General features: G+C 41.3%; 1 protein-coding gene across 1 annotated transcript; it reads left to right on the top strand.

Moving 5' to 3' along the window:
• Nucleotides 1-1,709: 1,709 nt before the first annotated feature.
• Nucleotides 1,710-6,521, top strand: LOC133446290 (interferon-induced protein 44-like). The gene is made up of 6 exons (XM_061724299.1): nt 1,710-1,714; nt 2,537-2,738; nt 3,863-4,015; nt 4,124-4,292; nt 5,347-5,447; nt 5,541-6,521. The coding sequence occupies exons 1-6, from the start codon at nt 1,710-1,712 to the stop codon at nt 5,700-5,702; spliced, it is 792 nt and encodes a 263-aa protein (XP_061580283.1). The 3' UTR covers nt 5,703-6,521.
• The last annotated feature ends 12,274 nt before the right edge of the window (nt 6,522-18,795 follow it).

Genomic DNA, 18,795 nt, shown 5'->3' with positions numbered 1-18,795 from the left:
CCCACGTAAGTGATAAACATCTCGGTCCATGCAGTACACACACACACACACACACACACACACACACACACACACACACACACACACACACACACACACACACACACACACAGAGCCGGATTAAATAAATGGACTACACTAGGCAGACTGTGATTTTTGGGCCCCCCTCCATCGATGTTATTTATGAAATCTTATACTCACCAAAGTTACTAATAAAACTTAATTCACATTTTACATAGCAAAGTCATAGTCAAGTTGGTTCTTTGTATTCCAAAATAAGTCATGTGTTGTATATTAAACAGTCTATCAGACTATTTTTAGATTTTTATTATTTATACGTTATTACAATGCTCTATTAAATGCTATTAAATTATCCTTATCTTATCGATTGTGAGCATTTTGCAGAAAATCTTAATTAAATGTGTTGATTAAATTGAATAGTTAAATAAGAAGTCAAATCTACAAAGACCAATACAATTTGCAGTAAGACAAAGTGTGCTGTAGTATGTATGTCTGTATGTGTATATGTATGTATGTGTATGCGTATGCAGAGCCGTTTGAGAGATTTGCGAGGCCCTGTGTGAAATAGCCAGGGGGGCAAAATTTTGGGATTTTTCGGGTCGGATCGGGTGTGCGCAATTTTAACTCTCCAATTAGCAAAATACTGGATACCTTCCCCTGCCTCATCATCATCTCTTGCCTCGACGCGGGGCCCCATGGCTGCTTGAGGCCCGGGCGGATCGGTGATTTTTGTAACAAATTTATCAAACGTGCCTTTCAGAGAGGCATTAAACTCTTCCATTTTCTTTAGTTTTTTTCTTTTTTCATCCCCTGATGGAAATTTCCTGAATCTGTCTCGTTCTCTCGACATTGTGTGACAGTTTGTTCCAACTCCACCCGTCTGGATCAGACTAGCTTGTGTCCGCGCTTGGTCTGATCAGTTGTGTTGAACAACAGACACGCGTCATCATTGCACATATATTTATTGATATGCACAGACTAGTACACATTTAGGTCTGTAATGGAACGTGACTGTTGATATTTATAAGGAAAAAAAAATAAAAAATTGGGGAAAAAAAAAACGGCCCATAGCGCCAGGCCCCTTGGGGCGCCAGGCCCCGTGCGGTTGCACGGTTCGCACATCCCTTGCGGCGGCCCTGTGCGTATGTATGCGTATATATATATGTATGTATACTAAATATAGTAATAATGCACATATATATATGCTTTAGGTTTTTACCGGCATGTTATCAACCATTAATATGTGTGCAGACAAAAAAAAAAAAAAAAAAAAAAAAAAAATTTTTTTTTTTGTCCCTCTGTCTGGGCCCCCCCCCTGTCGGGCCCTAGGCACGTGCCTAGTCTGCCTTTGCGTTAATCCGGCTCTGCACACACACACACACACACACAAACTGAGTGTGTACTGTCGCATGACTTTAATATTTTCTGAATTAACTGAATTAATTGCTCCTTTGTCAGTATTGAGAGATCCTTGGAGACAAATATCATGGGGGTGAGTGTATCTTTATTTTTATACACCTGCACGGTGACAGTAGTCCTAGCTAATATTGCTTGTCTTCTTATGTTTATTTCTAAAAAATCTAAACAAAAAAAGAGCCATATTTTCAGCTCCAGCAGTGTGGCTCACTGGCTGGCCCTGCCATCATGTTTCACTGAAATATCCCATAGTTGTAAAACTGACAGAAACCATGGAGTGAGAACTCTTGGATGGATCTGTTTTAGTGCACAAAGGAAAAAACAACACGCCTCTGACGCACAAGCAGACACTTTGAGACAGGATGTGTTACGCCCCTGTAAGGGGAAAGAAAATGAAGCGAGAGACGCTTTTGGCTTCATGTTCAGACTGTAATGAACTGGCAGCACGCAACCCCTACAGGCCAAACCCGGAACACAAGAGCAATCAAGCAGAACACATTTCTCAAAATAATAGACTACAGGTTTCTCTGGACAAAAAAAACAACTACACAACAACAATGCATCTGGAGAAATAAAGAAAAACTTCAAAATATTATTTCAAAATACCTCCTTACAATATGGAATATGAAATAAAACACAAGAGTGCATCCCAACTGTTTAAACTGCAAGTTCTTCTGTCTCTTTCCAACACATATTTCCATATCCATTACAGATGCAGCAGGTAATGATGATGACTTACCTTCAGGACTTTTTTAAAAACTGATGGAATACCTTATAGAAGTATTAGAAGCTAGTAAGCATTGCTACGACTATCCTCAAAAAATGCAAAATACACAAAAATATGAATTTTTAAATATTATCACATACCCTTATTATTATTTGAATCCTTATTTAAGTTAAAAAGCATATTTCTGGACTGTGAGAGGAAGCCAGGGTACCTGGATAAAACCCACACATTGATGGGGAGAACATGCAAACTAAACAGAAATATTCCTGTCAGGCCTCAAAAAGCAGGAACCCTCTTCCTCAGAGGCATCAGTGAGACCCATGTTCAAAACTGTTTTATTAAATGATATTCTTTGTTTCTGCATGTCAACAGAGACAATGGGAAAGATCTGAAGTACGTGAAGGACTATCAACCACAAAAGGATGAAATCAGTCATCTCAGAATTTTGCTGTACGGACCAGTTGGTCCTGGAAAGTCCAGCCTCATTAACTCTTTCATCAGTGTTGTCAGAGAGAGACCAGCCATCCCAGCATCAGCCAGCAGTACCATCTCTGACAAAAGTCACACAAAGATGGTTTGTTCAAACCATTTGAAATAAATATGCCTTCTGATCTGGATATTTTCACCATACCTGTATAGCTAATTTACCTAATTTAAACTAGAAACTACAACAGTACTTTTATATACTGTCATGCACCCTAAACAGCTTTATTGTTTGAAGATAGACTGGATCTTTGGAGCTGCTCTGATGTGCACAGTCCGGACTTTGTTTGACAAAAGAATTTACATCATTAACTGTCTGATTAAGACAATATGATACTTTTATGCAAAACTCAGAAGCTTTTCATCTCTTTTGATCCTACGTTTCAATATGTAAAAGCATGTTAAAAATAATTTGATATTACTGGGTTGTTACAACCTCATATGAACGACATCTAACTTGTTTTCACTGTGGCATAATTTTGTTCAATAAAAAATGAAGACAAAAAGGAAGATAAAAAAGAGAAAGAAATATTTAATATCTACATTATTCAATGGGGATGCGTAAACTTCTTTGGGAATTAGATTATTTTCTTTCAGTGTCAGAGTTTAATAAGAAGGTATTTATAGCGTTCTCTGTGTTTGCCTGACTCAGATTAGTTGCTGGAAGTAGATTGCTACATCTAACCTCTGTGAAAAACACATCTTCCTAATAACTCCAAAATGGTTTTATTTACATTTTATGACTGTTATCTTGTGTAGAAGAAATTATATAAAATGAGTTCCAAAATATTATTTATTATGCACAATGTATTTAACTGGCAGAGTATTTGCCTCCAGCAATACTGTTGACGTGCAATCAGTGTCATAGATTATAATAGTCTTTGAAAATCCTGCATAATAAAATGTTTATGATGAGTTAAAGGGAAACTGTCCAGCACGACTACTTGGTGTAGGGTGGGTTTTTTTTTTTTTGCATGTTTTGTCACACTGGGATTAAGGATATGAACTGCTCCAGCACCTAAGACACAGAAGTGAGGAGGTTGTCACAAATTTGATCTCTAATGAAAACTATCTTATCTTAAAAGATCTTTTCTGTATTAGTCGATTTATTATTCGGTGTGTTATCTGAATAAACATGTTGTTGCCAGTACTAACACAAAGTTTTTGGTGGTTGCATCATACGTTGATTTTCTAAATTCCTGGTTAATCTTACAGTATGAAACCCATAAAATCAAGAAAGAAGAAAGCGGAAACTTCTACCCCTTTGTGTTCAATGACATCATGGGTTTGGAAGAAGGGGCTGAGAACGGAGTTAATAAAAATGACATCAAACTGGCTCTGAAGGGACATGTGAAAGAGGGTTATAAGGTTGTTACATACGTCCTTCATTTACTTTGTTTGATGAAGAATAACATGCTTTTATACAGTAGAAACCTGTTTAATTTTCCAGACTTCTGTACTTTTGAATTTCTGCAGTTCAATCCTGTATCTCCCCTGTCCCATGGCGATCCTGGCTACAACTCCTCACCATCGCTGGATGACAGAGTCCATGTTCTGGTTTGTGTTTGTTCTGCCAATGCCAGTGAAGTGAAATCCTCCATTTTAGAAAAAATGAAGGAGATCCGAGAAGCAGCCACTGAGTTGGGTAAGAAAACATAAGACAGTAGAGGGGATCAGAGAGAAATGAACTCTGTAATCGTTTTAGAATGCCATTACTTACATATGAATTATGTAAAGTGTGAAGATGTTGTGTCACAAAGGTTTGCAGCTGCTTAAAGGTTTTAGTCCTGTCTTTAAAAAAATGGTTTTGCACTTGATTGATGACAAGTCAAGTGTTAAAATCAGCTCCCACAGATTGAGTCTTTTTTCAGGTTTATGAAGCTCTACATGCTACATGAGTTTTATAATTACTCTTGAGATTTCTGAAAATGTATGACTTTTTCCAATCCTGAAAGACTGTTAAGATTACAGCAAATAGATCCTAAATAATATTTGTTACCTTAAAGAAAATATAGGAAAAACAGAACAGTGTATACATAAAATGTCTAAAACAAACTCCTAACAAATAAAAAAAACCTTCATTGAACATTTATTTTGAAATATATGTAAAGAAGGTACCATATACACACTTTTGCTGATTTAATGTTCAGCCTCAAATGGCTTGCAAAACTTGATATCAGACATTTTTATAATTACATTGTAAGTAGGCTGTGTATAATTACATAATACATTATTTATAGGGCAGCACTGTGGCTTAGTGGTTAGCACTGTTGCCTCACAGCAAGAAGGTCCCCGGTTTGACTCCCAGGCCCAGCAGGGTCTTTCTGTGTGGAGTTTGCATGTTCTCCCCGTGCTTGCGTGGGTTTCCTCCAGGTACTCCGGTTTCCTCCCACAGTCCAAAAACATGCATGCTAGGTTAATTGGTTATTCTAAATTGCCCGTAGGTTTGAGTGTGAGTATGTCTGGTGGTTTGTCTGTATTTGTGACCCTGCGATTGACTGGCGACCTGTCCAGGGTGTAACCCCTGCCTCTCGCCTGAAAATAGCTGGGATAGGCTCCAGCAGACCCCTGTGACCCTCCAAAGGATAAAGCGGGTATATTGATTATTTATACTTCTGTCTAGCCTGAAAGCATGGTAATGCTCATGTTGAGCAAATATTCATGCTAAAATAAACAAAAATACACCTCCTTATCTGCAGGTATTCCTCAACTGGCTGTCCTCACCCACATTGATAAGGCGTGTGGTGAAACTGAAAATAGCCTGAGGAACGTCTACAACAGCAAATATCTGAAGAAAAAGGTGAATTTCAGCTCCAGTCTTTTGTAATGTGAGCTCAGACCCACAGAGGTAAACATTGAAGTTACAATAAAATGTTTTTCATTTTAATTTTAGATGTCAGACTTCAGCTCCAAACTGGGGATTCCAATGAACTGCATTTTCCCTGTGAAGAACTACAGTCATGAAATCAGCTCAGATGAGGATGTCAACACTCTGATCCTGAATGCGCTGAAACTGATGTTTGACTTTGGCGATGACTTCATCAACAAACTATAAAGAGGCAGCGTGTTTTTTTGACGAGTGTCACTGCATGAATTATGGCTTTGCTTACATACTCTGTCAAAAGGAATCTATCAAACCAGCAACACCCACCTCAGTCCCAATGTTTCAAAATGTAAATATTAGCATTTTACCTGAGTAGCTTTCAGGTTATGTGATCAATAACTCAAAATCAGTGTAGGATACTGTCCTGGCTGCATGACATACACCTCTCCTTGTCACATTTAAAATCTCTTCATAATTATAACATTTTATATGTAAATATTAGCTCATTAGCTCCTCGACAGCTTTAAACACAGTATTTCTTTTTTTTAAGTTAAAGGAGCTTGAGGCTGTTTTTTTTATTTGCAAAATGTGCTGCAATTCGGTCCCGATTTTCCCGCGCTGGGCTGCGGATGTGACGTCACATGACGCTGCATGCACGTTCTCCCCGTTCTCCTGTGCCGGCTTCACTGTTGGCTGCAGTACCCCCAACGGCCGTCGTGGTGAAGGGTGGCGATAGAGTCTCATTTCTTAAAAGCAGCCGCAAGCCCCTTTAAGTAACATTTTTATACTCTCAATACATCCACTGTACAACTTCTTATCTTATGTTAAAATTATAAACACAAAGATGTTGTTTTTGTCCTTTTTACTTTACAGTCATGTCTTGGCAGGTGCCATGAACAAAGGAGAGTTTTGGTGTGATTATATTCAGCCTTGATCTTATACCAGCTGTATTATCACGGTGGTGTTAATCTTTATTATTGAATTGACCAAATACACAATAAAACCTACATACTAAAAATGAGTTGTCCATGATATATTCACCCTTTACTTGCTGAAAATGGTCAGTATTGCGATGGGGTTATTGAAATTTGTGAAGGAGCACCAGTCCAACAATGCATTCTTAGGTGATGTTTGAGAAGTCAGATTATTCACTTGGCTGCAGGCTGATCAAGAACTATCTGACCATCCACAATCTTCTGCTGGTATTCCCGCTCCGCACGTTTCTTTCGGTAGACATCATAGAAAGTCTCTTCCTATCCTCACATTGATCATGATCCACTCCATGACACCTCTGATGCAAAAAAAGATGGAAAGGAACCTGTACGAACCAAGCTTTAAACACAGTATATATGCATATATATTCCACGTTTTATTTTGAAAACAGGAAGTCAGGACACCTTCAGCCCTCTTCCCTTTGTTTACTGTAAAGTCTGCAATATGCTGCCCTTGAAATGTGGGAGCGGCTTGCTAAGAGTCGCACTGGACCCTGAGCAAATGAGAGGTTTACCCAGAGCAATATCCAACTTAAAACTAACATCACTGCAGTAATTTACCACCGATATATTATGGCGACCCCCAAGAATGCCCACTGTTATTCACAGTCACATGGGTGGTCGCTGTCCCGCTCTGGCCTGCGTATCGCCTGCAATTATGACTTGCAGTTATGAATGTATGAACAGACTTGCAAGTGGCGAGGCAGGAGTGGGATATTGAGAAGTCGAGGGACATGTCCTCGCTGTCCCCAGTGGAATTCACGCCTGGTGGATGCTTACATATGCAGTGCAGCGTTGTTGCAGAGAGAGGAGCAATAAAACAAAGCTGCCAACAGAATTATTTACTTTCTTTATCAGCATGTGACAAAGAAAGCAAAACTTTTTGGACGAATTAACTACGTGGTTTATAATAAATCAACCAGCCTGTAGTTTTAGCATAACATGAATTAATCATTTTTCACTGGCAGACAGAGTGAGCAGAAGATCCTTGTCAGATTAAACGTGACAAAGAGTATAATCAACTTTAAGAACATATTTTTAGGGATTATTTTATGGATTTCCTCCGGAAAAGTCAGCTGAACATTGTTTTATTTAAATACCAAGAAACAAAAAATAGCCCAAATTCCCGCTAAAATGGGTTCCAGCCTGTCGAGTTTTCATTCATCTCTCAACTCACTGCAGAGTCTTAGTTGAAGTTTTTTTTTTTCCTCAAGATTTTTTTGGGCTCTAGAGGCCTTTTATTTAAGTTGCAGGCAGGAAGGGGGTAGAGAGAAAGAATGGGGATGACAAGGGTGCGCAGGCCAGGATTCAAACCTGCAGGAGGACAGTAGCCTCAGTATATGAGCCGCTTGCTTATCCCACTGCACCACCGAGCGGCCCAGTTGAAGGTTATTTTACCTGCAGCTTGAAATGTTTTTTTCCTGGCACACAATATTGTAAGTGGTCCGGGAAATGGATGTTGCATGGAAGGTCACTGATTTGGAAGGACTCTGGACTTCCACCGGTGAGCTTGTACGGGACCGTGACGGAGCGTGACGGAGCGGTCCGTGCCCAGAGCTTCCCCTAAACAAATACCATCAATAGCAAGCACAGACGTTTCTGATAGGTCTCTGAAAATATTAAAAAAACACAAGACTTCTGATAAATTCATCAAACATTGCCAAACTTTTAAGATGTTAAAATAGACGTGTCACTCTGTGTAGCAACACCACTTCTGACCACATGGGGGCATCAGAACTAATGTGCAATACAGTGATAATAGACCCTTTTTGAGCCTATGTCATGTAATGTTGCGCATCCATCTTGGCAACAGAAGTGGTGTTGTTCTCCAGCGACGGTGACTGAAACACGAGGTAGCAACTGCTTAGCAGGCATTTAACAAACAGTTCCCAGCATCAACATGTCTGGTTGTTGCGTATACGGTTGTAGGAATTTCCCATTTCACTGGCGGACTAAAGTGCAGGCGTTTAAACGCGTGGACTGGAATGAGGAAAAAAATGGTCGTGTCTGCAGCGTCCACTTTATATCAGGTAAGGTGATCTATCTATCTTTGAATTTATGGGAAAGCCTTGTTTACATTAGTGATTGTATGATGTATGATAATAAGATTCAAGACAACTTTATTTATCCCTTAAAGGGCAATTTGATTCAGCAGCTCGCGCCCAAACACACACATAACAAACACTTAACACATTCAATAGAAACACAGAGAGAAGGTTGGCAGCTGTGTGCAAAAATCTGCAATTTGTTGCATTAAAAAAGTGCTGATACAAATAAATTAATTAATTAAAAACAGTCTATACAAACACTGGATGATATCATTCCTAGAAGGTACACAGTACCTAAATGCACATACCAAACAAATTCATAAGGATAAATTTAATAGCGGGACAGCAGAGGGGATAAAAGACTTGTAAAAGCGATTACCCTTACACACAGGTTGGGCATAACGACGTCCTGAAGGAAGCAGTGAAATTCTTTTTTCTAAAACATGCCCAGAAGTTCCCAGAATACTCTGAGTCTTCCTCAAAACCTGTTGTTCCCATAGGGAGCCAAGGTCTCTCTGCTTGAGTCCAATAATCTTGGGACAGATTTTCACCACACTGTTAAGACTGTTTCTGTCATGTCCAAGAAACATTAAGTTGTGTTTAGTTTTGTCTCGTGTCTATGTTGTCTCGTGGCTTCCTGTTTTATTTTGATACTCACCTCTCCCTCTTGTTTCAGATCCTGACATCCCCGCTTTGTGAGATTTTTCCCTCCACTGTGATTGTCAACCCCGCCCCTGATTGACTCCATATGTGTTCCCCTACCTCATGTATAAATAGTCTGTGTCTCCCCTTGTCTTGTTGCCAGTTCGTCTTGTCTGCTACGTCAAGTGTTCTAGGTTCCACATCAGGCAATTTGTTAAAGCCAGCCTTGCATTTCTTTGTTTTTTGCAGTTTGAAAATTTTCCTCTGTGGAGTGATTTTTGTTGATACTTTGCATTAAAAATGTTGTTTTATTTTGAACTGGTCTCCGGTCGTCCATTTGGGTCCAAATTTGGGTGAAATGCATTATGAACTCTTGCCATCAGCCTTTCCTACAGTGCGCTTGGCATAAAGAGATGTTTCCCATCTCACCGGGAGGGCGAGGGCGTGGGCTACAGCAGAGTGGTCCCGCGATTCACTTATCTGTGACTCCCTCAAGGAATTCATAAAGGCCCTGAGGAGGGCTTTTGATCCCCTCTCATCTAATCGAGAGAAGGCACGTGAGTTGAGTAATATCAAGCAAGGTACGGACTCTGCTCTGTCTGTGATTATGCCATCCGCTTTCGCACCCTAGCCACAGACAGCGGATGGAAGAGGAGACTGGTGAGCCGTTTCTCCTCCACTGAATTCCCTCCCCGAGCCTTAACAGAGATCCAGGTAAAGCATCAGGACACTACCATTTCTCTTGAGGTATTCATTGACTCAGGGGCTGATGAGAGCCTCATGGACTGGCATTTTGCCAAAAGACTTAATTTGAAAACTGAACAATTATCCCAGCCATTAAAGGCCAGTGCTCTCAATGGGAGCCTGATATTCGAGGTGACTCACAAAACTGAACCTGTTAGTTATCATAAGCGACCACCAGGAACTCATGTGCTTTCATTTGTATCACTCTACCCAGCACCCCCTTATTCTGGGCTTCCCTTGGCTAAAGGAACATAACAAGCACATTGCCTGGAGTACTGGGAGGGTTGCAAAAACAAATGTTTAAAGTCATGTGATTTGAATGAAGACTGTTTTTAATGCTGTCTCTGTTAAAGGGGACCTATTGTGAAAAACACGTTTTTTCTTGTTTTAACATATATAAAGTGGTCTCCCCTCACCCTGCCAACACACAGAAGATGAAAATCAACCGAATTCTGCAGGGTCTGTACAACCCGCCCGGCTGAAACGTCACCATAGGCGCAGAGGTTCGGCCTCCGCTGATGAAACCACGCCCACAACCAACTCAGCCGGCTGGAGCTCCGCCATTGTTTAGAAGCGGTGACTGCTTCCACAGCGAGGGACAGTTTTTGCATCGACATTTACCCTCATAAAAGAATCAGTGGCAACAGCACGGACCCGGCAACTGCACATGAGTCAGCGGTAAGTGTCGTTATTTTTTTTATTTATATTTGTCTACAAGTATGATCTTTGCATGGGCTATGTATTTAGCTTAGCTCCGGAGCACCGGAGCTGCTCACGGAGCTGCCGGAGCTGCTCACCATGGCCCCTGTGGCCCCGGTGGCCCCGGTGGCCCCGGTGGCCCCGGTGGCTCCAGGGTTCCCTAACGGAGCCACTCACTTGTTAGGTAACACCTGAGCTCTATTAATAATACATTAATCTTCTGTTTATGGTTTCAGATCTTCCAAGCAATGCACCTGAAGCTGTTCAACGACACCTTCAGAAGAAATGCACGGTCCTTCCTTGAGCCAGCAAAAGTGCATACATGTTATTTATATACAACTTTTTTTTTTTTTTGTTTAAAGCGACACTACGTAACTTTTCCACCTTAATATCATATTTCCAGAGTCATTGTGATGCTACATCAACTTCCAACAGGTTTACTGACACCTCTGTCATGGTCTGGGGGGGTCTGTATCGCTTTCACTGGCACTATGTAACTTTGAGGAGCATGGTAGGAACCCTGCCACACTAAAAAACTACAAATTTTACGGCTTTGACTGCTTTACGGCACATACGTCACTTCCCCCTCCTTCCTGATTCGTAGTCGAGACGAAAATGGGCGGGGCTTGGAGCGCAGAGCTGAGGAGAACTCGTGGTGAGAGAAACGTGGAGTTGTTATCATGGCTGAAGCAGCGAAGAATCCGAAGAGAATAAAAGTTTTATCGCAGGAGGCGAAAAAAAGAAAGCGGGAGAGTAACAAACTAAATGCCCGGACGAGAATCAACATTGGCCCGGCGTTCACTCGCTGTCGTGAGATGAAAGACGAGGAAGGATGTCCGACCGATGGGGAGTTAGCCCTGTTATTGTTGGACTAGTAAGTACATGTATATAATCTATATACACTTCTTTTGAGTTTGTAATGTGTCTTGTATTATCACTGAGGCCAACTAGTCCTCAGTTTATGTTCATAAACCCAGTAGAGATCGGAATTATCAAGCTGGTAGCTATTTATTGCTGACATGGTAATTTTCAAAAGCAAATGTTAGGATTATCAGTCGTAAACGATGACTGTTCTGTTCTGACCCGTTTACGCGAGAAGGACAAGGTTGTTGTTCTTGGTGAGTCCTTGTTTTGGTAGCTTTGTCGCCTGTGATCTGTATCCATAAAATGTTAGTTAATAAGACAAGAATAATTGTTATATCCTGCTATTGTCATTTTGCTAGTTTGCTATAACTGATCAAGACCATGTTGTGTTACCTTTGTAATGTTTTTTTTTTTTCTTGTCTTCCCATAAGGTGATGGCAGGATGGATTTTCCAGGTGTGTGGGTGTGTGAGTGAGTGAGTGAGAGCGAGAGAGAGATTTTGATTTGCACAGTTCACATATTGACGACCATGGTTTTCATTCTGCAGGCCACTGTGCTCAGTATTGCACATACACAACCATGGAGCAGGAATCTAGAGACATCGTGCACATCGTCTCCCTGGATAAGCGAGAAACGAACCGAAACTCTGTGATCATGGAGAAGGAGTGCTTCATACGAACCATGGATGCACTTCTGCCGGAGATACGCATAACAGAAGTAGTCACTGATGCCCACACACAAATTTCAGCTTTGCTGAGTAAGTGAAATGGCTGTAAGATTTGGATTCTGGATGTTCAGATGGATGTATTTGTGATTGTAAATGGTTCTTTTTTTTCACAGATCCAGAACATGGAAAATACAAAGAATGGGGACTACAATATTCCCTAGATATTTGGCATGCAGCGAAAAGTTTAGGGAAGAAGCTCAGACGGGTATGCAATTTCATTGTATTATGAGGGATTTGTTGGTGACTAGATTTCTACATTTTTATAACGTGCTGCAATGAAGCAGCATTTTTATTGTGACTGTCTAACACTGGTCTATTCTGTTTTCAGGCTGGTATGGTGAGGGAGCAGTCTGAACTGTTGCCTTGGATCCGGCACATCGTGAACCATTTCTGGTATTGTGCTAAGCAAGCATCGTCTGTGGAGGACTTCAAGGTATGTTTGTGCAAAGTTGATGCTGTAAACTAAAACATGTGTTTGAGTTGGGTACAGATGTATTGTCCAATCACACAAGTTCATACATGGTTTCTAATTGTGCAGATGAAGTGGCATGCTGTCATTCATCATGTTCGCAACCAGCACACATGGGCAACTGGAGCCTGTGAGCATGAACCACTGGATGATGACGCCCAGGAAAAACCTTGGATAAAACAAGGTAATTCCAATCTATTTTTATGAGTGTATGTTGCTTTGAATGGACTTTTGTCCATCTCACAATGAAATGTGTCATTACAGGTTCAGCAGCTCATCAAGCCCTTGTAGCCGTAGTCTTGGACGAGAGATGGTTGAAGGATGTAAAGACTTTCATCACCTTCAGGTATGCACTTTTGTCAACACCTATGTCAGTGTGTTTTACAAAAACAATTATCCTGAAACTACTACAGCTGGTGTAAGTGTTGCTACTGTATCAAATGTCAATATCTATGTAAACAATTTGACTCTACAGGTCTGTATATACAGATATTTATACACTGATGGTAAAAGCAACACATTTGTAGATACAGTGAAATATAGCCAGAAAAATGAAATATATAGGCAAAGTATACACTCCCAGATAAAAAGAATACAATATAAACACCATATAAGTATATAAAAGAAATCTACTTTGTTGGAATTATATTAAAATAATATCAAGGGTAGTAAAAGAAACCTTATATGGTGTTTATAATGTGTAGTTTTATCTTGTGAGTGTATAAATATATACATTTCTCTAATTTTTTATATAGCTATACATTACTTGCTTTTACTATCTGTGTAATTACGGTGACTTCAACAACAAAAAAAATCAAACTTGTGATCAACAAAGTATGTCGATTGATTTATAGGTCAGTAATTATCAGGAAGACATAATGTTTTTGTATCTTTATTCTCACACTCTGCAGGACTACATCAGATCTGGAAAACTTCCAGAATCACATACTAATGTATGCAGGGAAGCGGTACTCCTACACTCCAGCAGTGTATCACACGCAGACTCTGCTCGCTGCAATTGACTATAACTGTCACAATGGCCGCCTCCCGGCACGAAACAAGGATGGACACAAGATGTAAGTTTATACATATCTGCAGAGCAATTCCCTATTGTAATCTTAGAGCAGTTACTTGATAGTTGTAAAACAAGAGTATTCTGAAATTGGTGCTTCCTTATAGTTACAGACGGTACTACAATAAGAAGTCAAAATCCTGGAGTGTCTACACACTAAGGAGAAGAAGGATTACTTCTACATTCCAGACCTGCAGAGAGCCATTCTTAGGAAGAGGCTGCAAAGTGGAGGTGGCCTTCCCAGGAGACAGACACTTAGGCCAGATGACCCCCGGCGCTTAGGGCTCCTGGCTCCAGTATCGCCCCCCCCAACACTCGAGCTAGTTAGGACACACGTGACACGTGGTGAGACTGTTCCCCAAAGTGAACACTGAGGATCATGTGTGTTTGTACATGGACAAACAGTTGTTAATTACTGCTACTGTGATAGATTACTTATTGTTCACAATAATGTATGGGATAACTGCTGTCACTATGCAAATAAGAAACTTCAAGAATTGTTCTATTTTTCTGAAAGTGTGTAAATAAAAGTATGTCTTGTTTTGCACAAATGTCTTTATTTTGAACACACACAAACACAGGAAAAAATGGAAATAAAAAAAAAAAAACAATATCAAAATATTTTCAGTAATCCTCATAAAGGTTCCATCCTATAGAAGACGGCGAACCCTGAAACCAGTGTACTGTCCCATTGGGTCTGGAAAGGTGTCTCTGATTTTCCAAACACAGCAGCTTGGTATTACCACTCTGTTAGCCACACCCAGGCGCCCATGCTGCCAGAGCACAAACTGGCGATATGCTGCGTGTTGGTAAGCAGATTCCTGATAAAACGAGACAGAATTGTTATGATACAAATGTAAATGTAGAGTTCTATGTTCAATAAGAATCAAAATTAGAATGTTTTCACATTCGTCTTGGGTTTTGGTAATTCTAAAATTACTGACAATATCAACGACAGACACAGAATAATAAGTGATCATAAAATTGTGTAATTGGCAATGAGGGAGCTTTATAAAATAATAATACAATTGAATAGAATTACAGCACTAGAGGAAAGAATGCAATGCAAAGAAAATGTATAGAACATTTCTACTATTTATCCTGAGAACTGTAAAATTGTGCAGGGCTGATCTGCATTCAGCATCTGCATTCAGTTATTCACAGGTTATAAAGTATTTTTTTTATTTTGTCAGTAAGTATGTTGGACTACTAATTTATGACGAAGTCCCTCTAAAAAACGTGACAGGAAAAATGTGCAGTAGAACAAAACCAAAGCGTTTGTAATTTGGGGTGCATTATCTGGCTGAAACAGGACAGGGGGGCGGGGGTGAGGTGCAGAGCGCTGAAACAACTTAATAAAACCAAGTTGAACTTAGTGATTTTCAACATCGTCATATTATATTGTTTAACCAAAAATAGATGCATTACCTCTTCTCTATCCATCCTGCAAACGACCGCTGAAAACAGAAAAGTAGTTTTGAAAGTCCAGCCCGTCTTCTCTCATCAAAACAAATGCACGCGTCGGGGACGGGGGTTTTCCGGCAGTACGCGCTGGTGCTCATGGGAAATGGAGTGTTCTTTCTGGTAAAGCACTACCGTTTTTTGGCCAAAGGAGTCGCCAAACTCAGAAAAGCTGAAAGTTCCGTTGTGCTGCTTTAACAATACAGTTAACATGATTCATTTGTCTTGAGGAATTGGAGTAAAGAACTGTTGTGTACCTGTTTAGAATTCAATTAAATCTTCCTGTGTGAAGACGAGGTGACCTGGTCAGGTAACTAAAGGCTGATTTATGGTTCTGCGTTACACCAACGCAGAGCCTACGGCGTAGAGCAGTGATTCTTAACCATAGGGCCGCGGCCCAATGTTGGGCCGCGAGCGCCATCTAGTGGGCCGCAAAAAAAAATTCAGTTTTGTAAGTGTGGGCCGCGAGGGCCGCGGGACTGCATAGCAACTCCCGACCAAATGAGGAGAAGACACTCAGCTAGCTGTACGTGTAATAGTAAGAGAAATGGTGTGTTTTTACAGAAAAAAATCCTTTATTTTGCACAGAGTAGGTTTAGATCCGCCAGGATCAGGGATCCTACGGCGTAGGGTCTGCGTCGATTTACGCGGAACCATAATTCAGGCTTAAGGCGGACGTAATTGAAGCCACCATGAGAAGGGGGGCGTGATTTGCCAGTGATTGCCCGGCGGCGGCTCCGTGGGGCTCGCTGCCGAGAAGGAGACGAGACTCCCGGGGGAGCTGCCCCGCAGAGGCGGGCCGGAGAGCCGGAGGAGCCGCCCGACTGAGCGGGAGCCGACGCGTCCCCGCGGCCGCGGAGCCCGCTGCCGCTCGGGCGGCGGCGGGTTCCGTCGTTACTGCTGAAGGATGGTAGATGCGTGGGCTGAAGTGTCTGCTGGACTGGACTGTTGTTGCAAAAGCATCGGAAAGTGACTGGGCTGCAGCGCGGAGAGCTGCGGGCTCGGATGAAGCCCGACACGCTGAGTCCTGACAACTGATTAATTTAATATCTTAAATAAAATAAATCTTAAAACACCGATGTTTGAGTCCAGATACAGCTGTGAGGCAGCTTTCTCCACAATGAACATAATTAAAACTAAATATCGTTCCAGGTTCACCAGCAGCACCTTCACATGAGAACCTGACACCATCCAGCCCAGATTTAAAGTCCTGACAGGAGAAAGCTCAGTTATCTCACTCAACAACAGAAAGTGGGGGCATAAGATTATAAGAGGGGAAGAAAGAGAAACTGCAAAACTGTTCAATTGTTAAGATGTGTTTATATTCATTTAGTATAAAAATGTGTTCAGACAATTAAAAAAGAAAAGGGGAAATACAAACTGCTGGTAGAGAAATAAAATAAGATAGCATTTGAAAAATAAAATAAAATTAATTTTATTTTTAAGAGAAAAAAATATGTGTAATTCAAGTTACACGTGTTAAGTGGCAAATATTTTTGAAATGTACTTTTTTAATATAACAGTCAGATGCAGATGTTGATACAACTATGAGGCTACTTGAATATATACACACACATAATATATATATATATATATATATATATATATATATATATATATATATATGTATATATATATATATATATATAATGATGTTCTGGACCTTCGCTTGAGTAAATCTTCTCCAAATGGACCTCTTAAAGTTTTAGCTGAATTCCCCTGCTATACAATTTTAATATTTAATGGGCCCCGGGCCACTCTGTACTGAAAAAATTGGGCCCCAAGGTCAGAAAGGTTAAGAACCCCTGGCGTAGAGTACGCATCGATTTAACGCAGAACCTTAAATCAGGCTTTAAGATCCGTTTACACCGTGTCATAAATGCATTCGAGCGTCCGACTATTGCGTCGAGCTGCGTGACATCGGACGCTCTCTGTCCACACTGAAACCGTTAAACTCGCGGCCAGTGAGGACAGTCCAATACAAAAAAATAAAGCAATGGAATTTTTGTCGCAGAAGCTCCGTTGCATGGGACATGCTTTGTGTACGCAGCCGGCTCTTCTCCCCGGAGCGAGGCTTTGTGTCCTCCCCTGCTACACGTCATTCAAGCAGCCAATCAGCGCAGAGCTTCATTATCATAGCCTCCCCTCCCCTCAGGATCACTCACAGAAAAGAGGTTAGAAGCGGTAAAACTAGAGACATGGCCCACAGGCTGAATTTCATTTTTATGTAGAAAAAGTTAAGACATTCAAGGCCTGTTTAAAATATACATTAAATGCCATAATAGGAACCCTTAAAGCCTGACACAGACTCTGAAACTCCCGACCTGACTTCTGTCCCGAGTTGTTACCATGATCTGGGAGAGGTTTTTAGCAAGAGTAAGGCCTTCCTCCTCACAGACCCTACGATTGTCCCATTGACCTAATCCCAGGGGCCCCAATACCCAAAGGTAGACTGTATTCTATCTCTGGTCCTGAAAAGAAAGCCATGACTGAATATATTGAATCTTCATTAAAGGCTGGTCTTATTCGCCCCTCTTCGTCTCCTGCTGGGGCAGGGTTTTTCTTTGTGCGGAAGAAACATGGGTCACTCCGGCCATGCATTGACTATGGACCACTTAATGATATTACTGTTAAAAATCGGTACCCTCTGCCACTCATGTCATCAGCTTTTGATCAGCTTCAGCAGGCCAAAATCTTTAGCAAATTAGATCTGAGAAATGCCTATCACCTGGTTCGAATCCGAGAGGGGGATGAGTGGAAGACAGGCTTTAACACACCAAGTGGTCATTATGAATACCGGGTTATGCCATTTGGGCTGACTAACGCTCCTGCTGTCTTCTAAGCCATGATCAATGACGTACTTGAGACTTTCTGAACCACTTTGTCTCTGTCTATTTAGATGGAATCTCGATCTTTTCCCCAGACTCAGACTCTCATGTTGGCCATGTACGTCAAGTTCTCCAGCGGTTGCTGTAGAATAATTTGTATGTTAAAGCTGAAAAGAGTGAGTTTCATGCCGACACTGTATCTTTCCTTGGCTACATTATAGCCCCTGGAAAGATGCAAATGGATTCGGCTAAAGTCAGCGCTGTGGCTCAGTGGCCTACACCTGATAGCCGCAAAAAGGTTCAGCAATTCTTGGGATTTGCTAACTTTTACAGGCGGTTTATCAGAAACTTCAGCGCCATAGCTGCACCGCTCCATGCACTTACCTCTCCTGACTCCTTTCCTGTGGCCCCCTCAAGCTGAGGAGGCCTTCCAGCAGCTCAAAGCACGGTTCACCACCGCCCCCATCCTCACGGTTCCTGATTCCAGCAGGCAGTTCGCGGTGGAGGTGGAAGCCTCCAATGTCGGGGTAGGAGTGGTACTCTCCCAGCGCTCCCAAAAGGACAACAAGTTTCACCCCTGTGCCTTCCTGTCTCAGAAGCTTTTGCCGGCTGAGAAGAACTACGATGTTGGGAACCGTGAGCTGTTGGCCTTTAAAATAGCTCTAGAGGAGTGGAGACATTGGTTAGAGGGTGCGCAGCACCCTTTTATTGTATTGACAGATCATAAGAATCTGGAATATATTCGCAAAGCTAAAAGACTGAACTCACGTCAAGCCAG

This window comes from Cololabis saira, chromosome 6 (assembly GCF_033807715.1).
Source record: "Cololabis saira isolate AMF1-May2022 chromosome 6, fColSai1.1, whole genome shotgun sequence".
Classification (NCBI taxonomy): domain Eukaryota; kingdom Metazoa; phylum Chordata; class Actinopteri; order Beloniformes; family Belonidae; genus Cololabis; species Cololabis saira.
This window is presented reverse-complemented; position numbering and strand designations above follow the sequence as displayed.